General features: G+C 53.5%; 1 protein-coding gene across 1 annotated transcript in view; it reads left to right on the top strand.

Annotated features, from left to right (window-relative positions):
* Positions 1-14,203, top strand: part of PRKAR1B (protein kinase cAMP-dependent type I regulatory subunit beta) — a 152,677-nt gene that overhangs the window by 109,347 nt on the left and 29,127 nt on the right. The window contains exons 7-8 of the mRNA XM_039471551.2: positions 9,075-9,135; positions 12,731-12,852. Coding sequence (XP_039327485.1) covers positions 9,075-9,135; positions 12,731-12,852 — 183 coding nt within the window. The remainder of the gene's footprint in view (positions 1-9,074; positions 9,136-12,730; positions 12,853-14,203) is intronic.

The following is a 14,203-nucleotide window of genomic DNA, read 5'->3' as shown; positions in this document are numbered from 1 at the left end:
CTCCAATTTAGGATCCCGGAGTGTCAGATCTGGAAGGCTCCCCGATGCCCATCTCTTCCCTCCACCTCTTCACGTTTTATCTGAGGAAGGATGGAGTTGACCCCATCTCTAGGCTTCCAGGCAGGGACCCAGCCCAAAGCCAGCACCCCCTAAACTTTCTTTTTCTTTCTTACTTTAAAAGAATTTTTTTTTTTAAACAGGGTCTTGCTCTGTCATCCAGGATGGAGTGCAGTGGTGCAATCTTGGCTCACTGTAACCTCCACATCCGAGGCTCAAGCCATCCTCCCACCTCAGCCTCCCGTGTAACTGGGACTACAGGTGTGCGCTACCACACCTAACTAATTAAACAAAATTTTCTTATAGAGATGGGGTCTCTCTATGCCACCTAGGCTGGTCTCGAACTTCTGGGCTCAAGTGATCCTCCTGCCTTGGCCTCCCACAGTGCTGGGACTGTAGATATGAGCCACTGTGCCTGGCCCGTTTTTCTTTCTCATAAGCTTTAAGGTCCTCTGTTCACCCTGATCCTTACCCCGGACCCCCAGTGTGTGGAAGCAATGGATACAGAATTCTGTGATGGAGGCTATGCTGGGGTATCCTGAGCCCTCCTCCCTGGGTAGCCCAAGACCACCTTGGAACCTGAGTCTTGGGCACAGGTTGGCTCCTTCCTGCCCCTCGGCCCCTGCAGACCCGAGATGTCTCATTGAGCATCCAGAGTGACCCCGCACAGCCAGTAGGGCCAGGAGGGGACATGGCTTCTCTGTGTCCCAGCACAAGTAGTTTGTCACTTGTGGCCTTGAGGACGCTGCCAAGGTCATAGAGGATCCCCTGAGCCTTGGCCTGGGCTGAGTGCTCCACAGTGTCCACATGAGCCCACGACAGCCTGGGAGGGACTGTGCACAGCCTCACTCAGGGGCGGGACGGTGGCCTCAGGAGGTCTGAGGCAGCTGTGACGTGCTGAGGGTCCCACAAGGGTGCAAATGGGGGACCCTGATCCCTAGGGGGGGCCTGGAGCCAGGATTTGCCAAGCTTGTCCGCCTCAGGGAGGCCCTGGTGGGAGGGAGAGTGGATGGTCCCTTCTGGGCACTGTTCACAGCTCAAGATCCCCACTCCAGCTGCCCGGGCATCTTCCTCCTCTCACTGGCCCAGGGTCTGTCACGCTGGGTTTCACAGCAGCACCTTCAGACTGAAGTTGCCGACCCCACAGCCGTGTGTGGGAGCTGGGACTGGCTTTCTGGTGGGTTTCACTTCATGGTTTTGGTGTTGCATGGCTATGGTGTGAGTCTGCTCATCCCAGCCTAGAAGTGTAAGGGAATGAGGCCGTTATGCAGCCATCTGGGACCATTGGTGGGGAGGGTGAGGCGACACCAACTATTTTACCCCACTGTAAACGCGTCTCCAGGCTGGAGAAGGGGCCAGCCATGAGTGGCTGTTGTATATATATTTTTCTTTTTAATATTTTTCTGTTAATAGAGGTGGAGTCTTGCTCTGCTGCCTAGGCTGGTCCCAAACTCATGAGCTCAAGCCATCCTTCTGGCTTGGCCTCCCAAAATGCTGGAATTACAGGCATGAGCTGCTACGCCTGGCAGCCGCTATCAACACTCTGGTTTCCCTGCTAGTTTTCCCGGCTGTGTGTGTGTATGTGCTGGAGAGATTCCCAGGTCCCTGGAGGGCTGCTGTTCACCCTGCTGCCACCCAGGGCACAGCTCCGACACCCCCACCTCCTGGGGTGTAGTGGGGACAGGGACATTTTTGGAGACACCTGGAAGGGAGCGCTGGGGCCTCCCTCCTACCTCTGCTTCTGGACGTCAGTCCATTGGACTCCTCATTACAGAGATGTGGAGCTGAGGCCAAGCAGGTGTTGGTGAGACGGGGCAGAGCTGAGGGCGGGACTCAGGCCTGTGCCCAGGGCTGACTCATGAGGAGTGGGCAGGACTGGCATTAGGAAGCCACTTCCAGGTCCCCTGCCCTCCCCGAGCCGTGGGCTTGAGGAAGCCTCACACCTGGAAATGGGAGTCACCTGCCTCCCCCCACGCAAAGCCCCTTTGGGGAATGCCAGCAGACACACTGCAAAGCCCCCATGTGGGGGTCCTAGTGCCCACCAGCCTACCAGAGGCCAGCTCCCAGCTCTGCCTCACCAACCGTCTCAGCCACAGAAGGAACACAATCCCAAAACGGGCAGCCTTTGGGGCCGGGCCCTCCCCTGGGGCTCCTGGCAGCCTTCCGCTGTCACTCTGCCTCGAGAGATGGATGGGCGCACGGGGCTTTCATGTCTGAGGTTCCCCGGGCAAAACATGCTCACATTCCTCCGGCTGGGCGTAATTGCTGGGCAGTCAGTGTGAATTATAAATTATTTTTCAAAAGAAATGCTTTTTTTATGGCTGGCGGAAATCTTAAATGGCTTGGGCTGGGTCACTGCGCCTGCCGCTGCCCTGGGCGTCCGGCCCGCTCTCGGGGGCAGACACGCGGCGCTTTTTGCCACCGATGGGCCTGGGCGCGGCATTTCCGAAAGGACCCTTGTCACTGAGGAAGCCCAGCTTGTCCGGGCACCCACAGCAGGCGGAGACGCTGTCCACACCCTCTTGGTCTTGGGCCAAGTTCTTGAGGTTTCCTTGGCCCCGCTGGGCTGTGGGCTTTTGCTGGAAAGAGGGGAGCTTGGAGAGGGATTTGGCGGAAGATAAGACACCCCCAAGACTCTAAAATCGGGTCTCACAGCCTTTTTAGTGCTGTTGTGACCCAGAGCTGATGGGGAAGCTGAGACCGGGGATCAGGATGGGGCTGGGGTCACGCCTGCACTTCCTGCGTCCACTGTGACTTGCAAGGCTGGGGTATTTTCTCGCCAGGTGCTGGCCTCTCAGGTGTCCCGCCCCCACCCTGCAGGCCTCTTGGTCCCCTGGACTGGGCATGCTGGGGCCACACGTTAAAATGGTGAGGTCAGTGCCGCCAGCCCAGATTCCAGTGGCTGCACAGGCAGCTGTGCCCACCAGGCCTGCAGCCACCTTCAGCTCTGTGCTCTAACCGCAGCTTGTCTCCTCACTTGCGTGTGCCTTGGGTGACAGAGGCTTGCTGCGCTGTGCTTATGTGCACGTATTTGGGAGCAGAGTCCTCTTCTGGCCCCACACCCTTTACTGCGGCGTTGGTGCTCAGGGCGGTGGGAGCCGCGCTCCCTTTGGAGTCTCCTGAAGGGCTCGGGGCTGCACGGCCGAGTGCTGGAGCCACCTCTGCCTTCTGGTGTCCAGGCACTGGGAAGAAGGGCCAGGGGAGCCAAGCCGCTGACGTTTCTGGTTCTCTCTGCGTGGCTCTGAGCCCCCTCTGCCTGCAGCAGATTCCATCTGAAAGTGACCCTGTGCCATTGAAAATGTCCAGAGCTGCCCAACCGTCCCAGAGCTGTGGCATGGTGTTGGCAGCATGAAAGCAGCACCCAGGGGCTGGACTGTCCGAGTTCCTCTCTGTCCCAGGCAGCATGGGCACGTTTTGGGCCCTGCGGTGCCCTTGTCCAGTCTCATGTGAGGAGGGGGCATGGTGACGTGTGGTGCCATGCACATGGTAGGTGCCCTGTGGATGCCACTTCTGTTCTTCCAGAGCAGATGAGGTGCTGTGTGTGTGAATGGAGGTTCGGAATGACCTTCAGGACAGTGTGGAGCTGCCCAGCAGCGTGAGCATCGATTCTGGAGCAAGACTGTCCCACTTCAGGTCTTGGTCTCACCACTTGGCAGTCCAGTGGGCATAGGCAGGCCACACCCACGCTGAGCCTCTGTTTCCTCCATCTAGTGGAGATAATAGTAGGCCCAACTAAAGATGTGGATCTCGGGAGGTGCCTGGTTGCTGGGGAGCACTCAGCATGGTGAGCCAGGCTTATCATCATCACCTTCTGGGAGGAGGGGAAATCATGGCAGTGGTGGGGGCTGCTGAGGGCTAGTGCTGGGTCAGTAGCTGTTTGCACAGATGTCTAACCCCATGTCTGAGCACAGGGACCTGATGTCCCCCTGTGACTCAGTGGGAAGCAGACAAGGGCCATGGTGGACACAGCACCAGCAGTGCAGTGGTGAAGAATTTGGGAGGATGGAGAACAGCTGCTCGTTTCATCACTCTTCTCATGGAGAAACTGAAGACCACAGGGGCAAGACTAGTTCAAGGGCATGGGGAGTCATGGGCAGGCTGGGGATGGAATTGCAATGTCCTGACTTTCCCCATCATCACAATTCTGTGTGCTCAGTAAGAACTACCAACACCATCATCATTGCCACCATCACCACCATCATCAGCACCATCATCACCACCATCACTATCATCACCACTGCTCTCACTATCATTGACAGCATCACCGTCACCACCATTATTACCATCACCATCCCTATCATCAGCATCACCATCACCACCACCATCAGCTCCATTATCACCATCACCATCACTATCATCGGCATCACCATCACCATCATCACCAGCACCATCATCACCACCATCACTATTGTCATTGCCAATGTCACTATCACCACTGTCATCACCACTATTATCACCATCACCACTGTCACCACCATCATCACCACCATTATCACCATCACCATCACCACCATCACCATCACCATAATCACCACAATCACTATCATCACTACTGCCATCACTATCGCCATGGCCAACATCACTGCTCTTATCACTACCATCATTACCACCATTATCACTATCACCATCATCACTATCATCATCATCATCTCTATATCCATCTTCGCCATCATCATCACACATCATCACCACCATAATAACCTAACCACCATCACTGTCATCACCACTATCCTCACTATCATCATTGCCAACATCGCTACCATTATCACCACCATCACCACCACCATTATCACCACCATTATCACCATCACCATCATCACCATTATCACCACCATCACTATTACCATCATCATCGCCACTATAATCACCATCACCATCATCACTATCACCATCATCATCGCCACTATGATCACCATCACCATCATTACTATCACTATCATCGTCACTGTTATCACTATCGTCACCATCACCATCATCATCACCATCAATATCGTCACAATCACCATCCTTACCATCATCACAAGTATTACCATCACCACCATTCTCACGATCGTCATCACCACCATCAGCACCGTCATCACCATTGTCACCATTCTTACCACCATCACCGTCATTATCATCACCATCTATCATTTTCAACACCATCATCACCATTACCATCACATCACCACCATTATCACCATCAACACCCTCAATACCACCACCCCACCACCGCCATTATCATCACCATCACTGTCATCACCACCATCACCATCATCATCACCACCATCAGCACTATCACCATCACTATCTGTCACTATCACTGTCCTCACTGTCATCACCACTATCACTACCATCCTTAACACCATCACCATCATCACCATCACCACCACCATTGTCATCACCACTCACGCTATCCTCACCAACATGAGCATCATCATCATTCGCAGCAATGTAACATTTGTTGAGACTCAGTTTCTATAATGACCCAGTGAGGCGGTGTTTTTATGATTTCCTCTCACCGAGGCTCAGTGATGCAGGTGACACATTCAACCCTGTACTTGTCCAGGTTGAGTGGACCGTCCACTGTCCTCCATGCTGAGGCTCTGGAAGGCAGGGGAGGGTGGGTGTCGTTAGGGTCCTCATCCCCATCATGGAGGTTGAGCTCAAGCCACACCTTCGCTGGACTCAGTCGTCTGTTCTGTGAGTGGGAAGCTTGGCCCAGGAGTCTGTTTCTGGACATTGAGGGAAGCTTGGGAGTGAGCGGGGAGGGCCACGCTACCGGAAATGACATGTGCCCATGGGAAAGGTCAGCCTCGCCACCAGGGTCCAGAATAAGCAACTGTGGAAAAACCTGGCCTGAGCCCCGCAGAAGTCGCCGCTGTGTTCTGGGACTTGCACGTCCGCCGTTCCTCCCTCGTTTCACTGGAGCTTGCATTTTTGTCATAGTTTTCCAGGGACAGGCATTTAGCATCATGTGCCTTTCCTCCAGCCCTTCCCCCTTGAGCTGTTTTCCTTCCCCAGCAATCCATCTCTCTTCCTTCATCCTCTGCCCCACTCCCGCAGGGCCTCCTCCCTCAGTAGCTGGAGTCCTGCTCCATCCCAGCCAGGAGGGCTGCACGGGAGGGCTGCAGGCTGCCCCCCACAACCTCTCTGCTCACTCTGTGTCCCCGGGGCTGCTCTCCCCTCCCCGCCCAGCTGTGGAAGAGGCTCTGTGGTGGCCCCTTATTTCCCCATGTGATGAGGCAACCTTCATTGTGCTCAAGGGGTCCCTTTTTAAAGGAGACACAAACAAGTTTGCATCTGATTGTGGGTGGCACTGATAGACGGGAGAGGGGCAGTGGGTGGGCACAGGCCCTGGAGGCGGGGCCTGCGCAGACCCCATGTCGCCAGGGCAGTGGGGTAGCTTCAGCCATCCTCCTCTGAAGCACTCACCTCCTCTGCTTTCTCCTCCTCCTTGGCTCTCTGAGTTGTGAAAATGTGACGATCACAGCCTCCGCCCCTGTCCAGGGCGCTTGGTAAACACCACGCGGGGTCTGATTGTGATTTCCATTTTCGGAAGTGATTGGAGTGGATGGGCAGATGCTCTGAACAGCACCCCTCAGAAGAAGAAGGTCTGGGGAGACTGACAGGCATTTGGGGGGCTCCTCTCAGTGTCAGGGGTCTTGCTTCTCACATCCGGTCCATCTCTCCTTCCTGACCTCTCTTTCCTACATACATTGCTTAGAAGGTGAAATAAATGACCATCCTTTCACCATTGCCCCCAGGCACTGTGGCAGCTGGGAGGGTCCCTGGCAGGGGGATGTTTAGCCAGCCTGCTGTAGGCTTCAGAAGAGTTTCTAGATTTCTGTCCTAACCTAGGTCTCCTAGACTATCCTAACCCTTAGGATTAGGTTTTGCTGGATGCATTAGTTAGCTGTGGCTGAGTAATAGATTTGCCTCAAGCTTAGTGGCCTCTGTCAACAATGTCACATTTGTTACAGTTCCTGTGGGTCGTGGAGGAAGCAGCCCAGCTGCACGGCTGTGGCCTGGAACTCTCCTTGGGCTGTGGGGGGCAGAGGAGGATTGCTGGGGCGGCTTCCCCCTGCTGTGCTGGAAGGTGGCGGAATGGCAGTGCTCCTCCTCTGAGCGTCTCTGCACCTGAGCCATCCAGGAGAGAGCAGGGCAGGAGCCAATGTGTCTTTTACAACCTGGCTTTGCAAATCTCAAATGCATTTCTTGAGCATTCTCGGAGTTGCATCAGTCAGCCCAGTCAGCCCTATTCATTGTGGTCTTAGTTGCATTGGTCAGCGCTATTCATCGTGGGACAGACCACGCAGGGTGTGGACACAAGGAAGCGAGTGAGGATCATTGGGGGCTGGCTGCTGCCATGCCAGACGTAATGGAAATACTCAAAATAACAGTGTCTTAAACCACGCTGCTGTTTCTCACGCCCAGGAAGGAGTCTGTCTAGAGTGGGTACCTTGTTCCATGGGGCCCGGGAACCGGCTCTCTTTTACTGCTGCTCCTCAAAGGCCCAGGATGGCTGCTGCAGCCCCAGCCATCATCTCCACATGCCACAGAGCAAGAAGGAGGAGAGGAAAGGGGCGTGTTCCAAAACTGCAAGTGCCTCTGTGTCTGCATGTCCCTGGTCAGCACAGCAGGGAGGCGTCTGGTAAACCCTGCTCAGCTCACTGTGGTTTTCTGTCTCAGGGCGTCATGGGAATCTGTGAAGTAGCACGTCAGGAAGGAGTAAACTACGTCCTCATTTGACAGGTAGAGAGGCAGGTGCAGCTTTGGGGCTTTTAGAGCCCAGCCTGGGTTTTCCTTCTTGGTTCCATGGTTCCTGTCTAGGGCGGTCACACAGCCCTGCTGAGCCTCAGTTTCTGCCTCTGGAAAATAAGGATGAAAGTACATTCCCCTCACAGGGCTATCTGTTGTGAGGTCGATGTGGGTCAGCATGCCCAAGAGCCCCCTTCCGACCTGGAGTGGGCGTTCAACACAGCAGGCTCCCTCCTCCCTCCTTTCTCCACACCCCAGGGGACTTATCTAGGGTCACAGAAAAGCCTTGTCCTAGCACATCTCATCTCTTGGTCTGTCTCAAACCCTGGCGTTCACCCTACTCCAACGTGTGGCCTCTGTCAGTGGATGAGGCCATTTGCATTTTAGCAAAATCAGACTTGCTGCTGTCCCAGTGGACTGCATGTCTCTATTTTCTGAGTGCGCGGTTCTGAATTGTACCTGCCGTGTGGCTGCTGTGCACAGTTGTGGAGTTCGTGCACTGTACAAAGGCCTGGGCATAGGACCGAAAGGGGCTGAGACCCAGGCTGCTTTCCGCGCACCAGACTGGAGCCGACTGCTTGGAGCAGGGCCCCCATTCCTGTTTGCACCGGGGCCTAGCAGTTTGCTGGAATGTGTGCTTGAAGAAGGGGTGTGTTTTTCTAATTCAAATTTGTAGTCCTAGTTTCTAGAATGAATTCTAATTTCGAATTCACATAATGCTGATGGGGCCCTGTTTGTTGGTGTTGTATTAATCAGTACGCCTTTCCCAGGGGTGAGGGAAGTCAAGTGTTGGCTTTAACAGGGAAGGATTCTGCTTCAGGCACAGCTGGATCCAGGGTTTTAAGCTGATGTCAGCCACACTCTCTCCCTTCTGCATTATGTGCTTGAGTCTCTGTGTTTCCCTCAGTTTCTCCAGATGTGTTTAGGAGTTCCCTCCCCTTCGTGGGTAGAAACCCGGGTTCAGGCTCTGGCTGGCCGTGTGCTCACTGTGTGGACCTACCACTGGCCCCGACTGGGTGGGGAACTCTGCTGCTGGCTAAGGCACTTAGCAACCATGACAGAGCTTCTCCAGAAGCCCCCCAGGAGGAGGGAGGCAGGGGACATAGAGCACCGTGGCAGCTCGCACAGCCTCCGGATCATCAAGGGCCCTTGGGACTCAGAATGCTTGGAGGGTCTCCTTTAAAAGTTGACAGTCATTTGGGGAAATCTGGAAACATCGGGATGATTCAGGCATGAAGAATTCACCTTCTTGTCTGTTTTTCCTTTCTCCCCAACAGGGCAGCACGCTGAGGAAACGCAAGATGTACGAGGAGTTCCTCAGCAAGGTCTCCATCCTAGGTCAGTGGCTCCACCCCGCACGGCTGTGTGCGCAGACATCTGGGCGCCTGCCGGCCACCCCACCTCTTCCCCATTCCCTGCATGGCTGGCAAACTGAGGGTTGTTGGTATTATGGAAGTTTGGGATGCAGTGCACACACGTGCTCACACCCATACATGTGCACACACAAACGCATGCACGCACATGTGCACACATGTAAATATTTGCATATGCAAATGCATGCACACGCACATGAGTACGCACAGACACACACTACTTGTTGGCAAACCCCAAGAGCCCGCATCCTCTCCTGTGGGCGTGGCTGTCCTGCCTCTCAGCGTATCTTCCATCCTGTGTGTTTCGTGTCTGCCTGTCCTTTGCCAGCCGTCAGAGTCATGCCCTTGGCCTTCCCTCCACGCCAGTCCATGTTGAGCTGAAAGCCAGCGTTACCTCCCCCTGCATGTGCAAGCCGGGTCGAGCTGCTTTCCCTGACTGTTCTGGTTCCCTTCTAAGTGTGGTTTTTCTGGGAGCCATCTCTGCCCTTTCTACGCCACCATCATCACAGTCCCTGGAAGGTTAACTGGGCAGGCAGGTGTTTCAGGTGAGCCTCGACCCTTTCACCCTCAGGTGAACCTGCTCAGTGGTCTCGTGAGCAAGACGCTGCTGAACCCTGAGTTATATGCCATGGCACTGGCTGGGCCAGTGGGGCTCCTTGAGCTCCTGCAGGCAGAACCATACACATGCGTGTGTGTGTGTGCATGTGGTTGTGTGAGCGTGGGTGGTGTGTGTGCATGAGTGTGTGCATGTGTGTGCACATAGGTGTGCCCGCATGTGTGCATGCATGGGTGTGAGTGTGGATGTGTGCACATGTGTGTGCATGTGAGTGTGCATGTGTGTGAGAGCATGTGTGTGCACATGGCTTGCATGCATGTGTGTGCACGTATGAAAGTAGGGGTGATGTGTGTGGGTGTGAATGTACGCATGTGGGTGTGCACACTCATGCACACACACACACACACACACACATGTTCCTCTCTATGGCCTCTCAGAATAATAACAACAAGACACTATTCCCTTTTCTTGACCCGTCACCGTCAGCACAAAGTCCTCCCAAAAGTGGCTGCTGGGATGGTGCCTCTGCAGCCAGCTTTGCAGACAGGATGACCCTGGATGAGCCTGAAGCTGTGGGTTTTGGCATTTCTGTCCCCACACTAGAAAGCTGGGAACGGCATTTGTGCCTCGGTGCTCCTGGGACTCCACGTTCTTCTCCTGAACGCGCATAGGACAGGAGACCCTGGATGATCAGCGGGGTCCGCATGTGGGCTTCGAGCCTGCCGAATTCAGGCTCAGAGCTCGGTCATGGGTTTTCCACCTGCGTGGGTGCATGCAGCCTTGTGATGTCGGGTCCCGTGGCTGCAAGCTGACCTTGTTGCACAGTGAATGGAGACGCCTCCCATCTCTGCGAAATAAAGATTAGCTGGACATGATGGTATATGCCTGCAGTCCCAGCTACTTGGGAGGCTGAGGTGGGAGGATCACTTGAGGCCATGAGCTTGAGAGCAGCCTGGGTAACATACTGAGTCCCTGTCTCTAAAAAAAAAAAAAAAATTAGTCGGGTGTGGTAGCTCATGTCTGTAATTCCAGCACTTTGGGAGGCTGAGGTGGGAGGATCACTGGAGCCCAGGAGTTCAAGGCTGCAGTGAGCCATGATCATGCCATTGCACTCCAGCCTGGGTGACAGAGCAAGACAGTGTCTCTTAAAAAAAACTGGGACCAAAAGTGCCATCTCCCCATGATTTCTTCTGTCAGTTTTCACCCAAGATTTATATAGTTGGAAGCTCATTTTTGTTTTCGGAACTCAGACTACTATAGGCTTCAAACGTAATAGAGTAAGCATTTGGCTCGTCACACGTGTGGACATGAACTTCCTAACTGTAGCTGACTTCTGAAATGAAATCCCTCTATTTACTGCCCTTGTAAGGAAACCAATAAACATAACACTCCAAATTCATATGCTGGTCTCATTCTGCACCCTGAATGTCAGCCATAATTGCACTAAAAAATCACCTGCATAATTTAGTTGTGAGATGTGCACTGATGCATTGACCTGGTTGGGAGCACGCCCGGGTTCTGAATTATTCAGCAGCTTCTGTCTGGTACAGATCCTGTTTTTAGGAAGCTGGTCAAGCGACTCTGGTTATGGGGGCCTCACCCTCCTTCCTTGTGCTGCAGAATCTGCCCCGGCCCCAGGGTTCACGGGAAGCATCTTCCTTTGCAACATGTGGTATCAGCAGGGATTTTTAAGGAGAAAAATCTCCCTCCTAACCTAGATCTAAAATAAATGCTTTGCTTTTTATTTTTAGCTTCTGACCTACATAGGTAGCATCTGATTTGTATAGGCCAGGAAAGATTTTTTTTTTTTTTTGTCAAAAAAGAGTTAATCAGGTGATCATTATTTTCTTATAATATCTCATATTAGTAATTTTTTTTTCTTTCCAAGGGTTAGGGATGAATAAAGACAGGGAAGGGAAGACGTGAGAAGGGTGGAAAGGTACACTGAATTTGCAAGCATTTAAAGATAAACTTGGCATGGGAATTAAGCATTTTGACCTAAAAGAGTAGGAAGTATACTGTTCCTTAATCTTGCAACATAAATGCAGTCCTATGTTCTTTGATCAGTCCCCTGATGAACGGTGTTTCTTCTGAGTCGGAAGTTACCATTCTGAATTATTTTATGTTATTCATGTTTTGTTTTGTTTTGTTTTGAGACAGGGTCTTGCTCTGTCTCCCAGGCTGAAGTGTAGTGATGTGATCATAGCTCACTGCAGCCTTGACCTCCTGAGCTCAAGTGATCCTTTTGCCTCAGCCTTCTAAGGAGCTGGGACCACAGGTGTTCACCACCACAGATGTCTAATTTTGAAATTTTTGTGAAGATGAGATCTCACTATGTTGCCCAGGCTGGTCTTGAACTCCTGGCCTCAAACAATCCTCCTACCTCAGCATCCTGAGTAGCTGAGACTACAGGTACATACTACCATGCCTGGCTAATTTAAAACATTTTTGGTAAAAATGGGATCCCATTGTATTAGCCAGGCTGGTCTTGAACTCCTGGCCTTAAGTGATCAATCATCCTGCTTCAGCCTCCCAAAGTCTTGGAATTACAGTCCTGAGCCCACTGTGCCTGGCCTCTGAATTATTTTAAATCACTTAGTAGGCTTTGTGCTTAGCTGGGACTCCATTGTTTGCAAAACTGTAAGCAACTCTATTTTTTTGAAGATAGCAGAAGTATTTTCATACTGAGTTAACCTGGAGTCAGTTTTCACTGCCGGGTGTTTACGGTAAGCCAGGGTTAAGTGTCAGAGGACTCCCTCCGCATCTGCTGAAGAGGGCACATGAGCCACATGGGGCTGGGACCCGCTGATTGCAAGAAAACCCAGGCCCCCTGGAACAGAGGTGCCGGGGGCCAGTGTCACGGCCTCGTTTTACGCAGTTTGCTGGTCACGGAGCTGGTGCTGTGTGTACTTCAGAGGATGTCTTTTGGGAAGAGTGGTTGCTCTTGTCTTGGACTGTGGCCAGGGAGGTGTGGACCCCGGGGTGACCTGTCCTTCCCCGACAGAGTCCCTGGAGAAGTGGGAGCGCCTGACCGTGGCTGATGCGCTGGAGCCTGTCCAGTTTGAAGATGGAGAGAAAATCGTGGTCCAGGGAGAGCCTGGGGACGACTTTTATATCATCACAGAGGTGAGACACGCTTCCCATGCGGGCGCTGTGTCTGTGCGCTGGGGTGGGGGTGCGTCCTACTTGCTCCTCTTCCACTCCCGCCTCGCCCTCCTTCTGAAGTCAGTGCCGCTCTGTGACCACATGCTTGTCTGGGGCCTCCACGGGGTGGGTGGGCCGTGGCCTCTCACTCTTGCCACCGAGGTTTGTCCCCATCCTCAAGCATCGAGAGGCTCCTTTCTTAGAAAGGTGGCTGGTGCCTGATCTGCATGTGTGTTAAAACTGCATGAAACTGGTCAGGCTCAGTGGTTCGTGGCTGTAATCCCAGCACTCTGGGAGGCTGAGGCGGTTGGATCACCTGAGGTCAGGAGTTTGAGACCAGCCTGGCCAGCACGGTGAAACCCTGTCTTACTGAAAATACAAAAATGAGCCGAGTGTGGTGTTGGGTGCCTGTAAGCTCAGCTACTTGGGAGGCCGAGGCAGGAGAATCGCTTGAACCTGGGAGGTGGAGGTTGCAGTGAGCCGAGATTGCACCATTGCACTCTAGCCTGGGTGACAGAGTGAGACTCTGTGTCAAAAAACAAAACAAAAAATCTACCTGAAACCTGCACACAGGGCATGCAAGGGCGGGTAGAGCTGAGGAAGGGAGTGGCGTCCGGGATGGCACTGCACCTGTGTCCTGGCTGTGTCGTGGCACCGTGTGTACCCAGTGGGTCACTGTTGGGGGCACTGCATACATCTAGGGTACGCAGGATTTCTCTGTGCTATTTCTACCAACCACACACAAATCTATGATGATGGCAAAATTAAAAGTGTAATTTTAAAAAGACGGCAGCAACTTCTCTACCTGGACATGTGTAAGTCATTTTTGCCGTCTCACACCACAGCTCCACCACGGGTGGGTGACAGGTGGCTCCGTGGAGCCCCTGGGACGTGCTGGAGCCGCAGTCCACGGTGGCCGCATGCAGACTGTTGGGTGGGCTGAGCAGCTGTCGTGGACACAGAGCAGGAATGTGCATGTGAACTCCCATTCCAGGCGCTGGCGAGGGATTCTGTGCCCGTGAGCTAGCAGGTGGGACTGGACTCCAGAGGTGGGGCTTGGACACTGGACCTAATCGAGGACTGGCTAAAATAGGGCCAGGGTGCAAGCAGCTGTCCCCAAGCCACACCCACCAGCACTCCATGGCAGTTTACCGTTGCCATGGCAATGCCTGGGAGCTCCCGCCCCTTTTCATGGCAAGGAGCCTATGACCCCGAAAATTACCACCCATAACCAGAGATCTCTGTATAATGTGCCCCTTTATGTGCATGTAATTAAAAGTGGGTATCAGTGGGACTGCCAGAGTCGCTACCCTCAGCGCATGGCCTCGGAGGA

The sequence above is a fragment of the Saimiri boliviensis genome, chromosome 1, assembly GCF_048565385.1.
Source record: "Saimiri boliviensis isolate mSaiBol1 chromosome 1, mSaiBol1.pri, whole genome shotgun sequence".
NCBI classification, from domain to species: domain Eukaryota; kingdom Metazoa; phylum Chordata; class Mammalia; order Primates; family Cebidae; genus Saimiri; species Saimiri boliviensis.
This window is presented reverse-complemented; position numbering and strand designations above follow the sequence as displayed.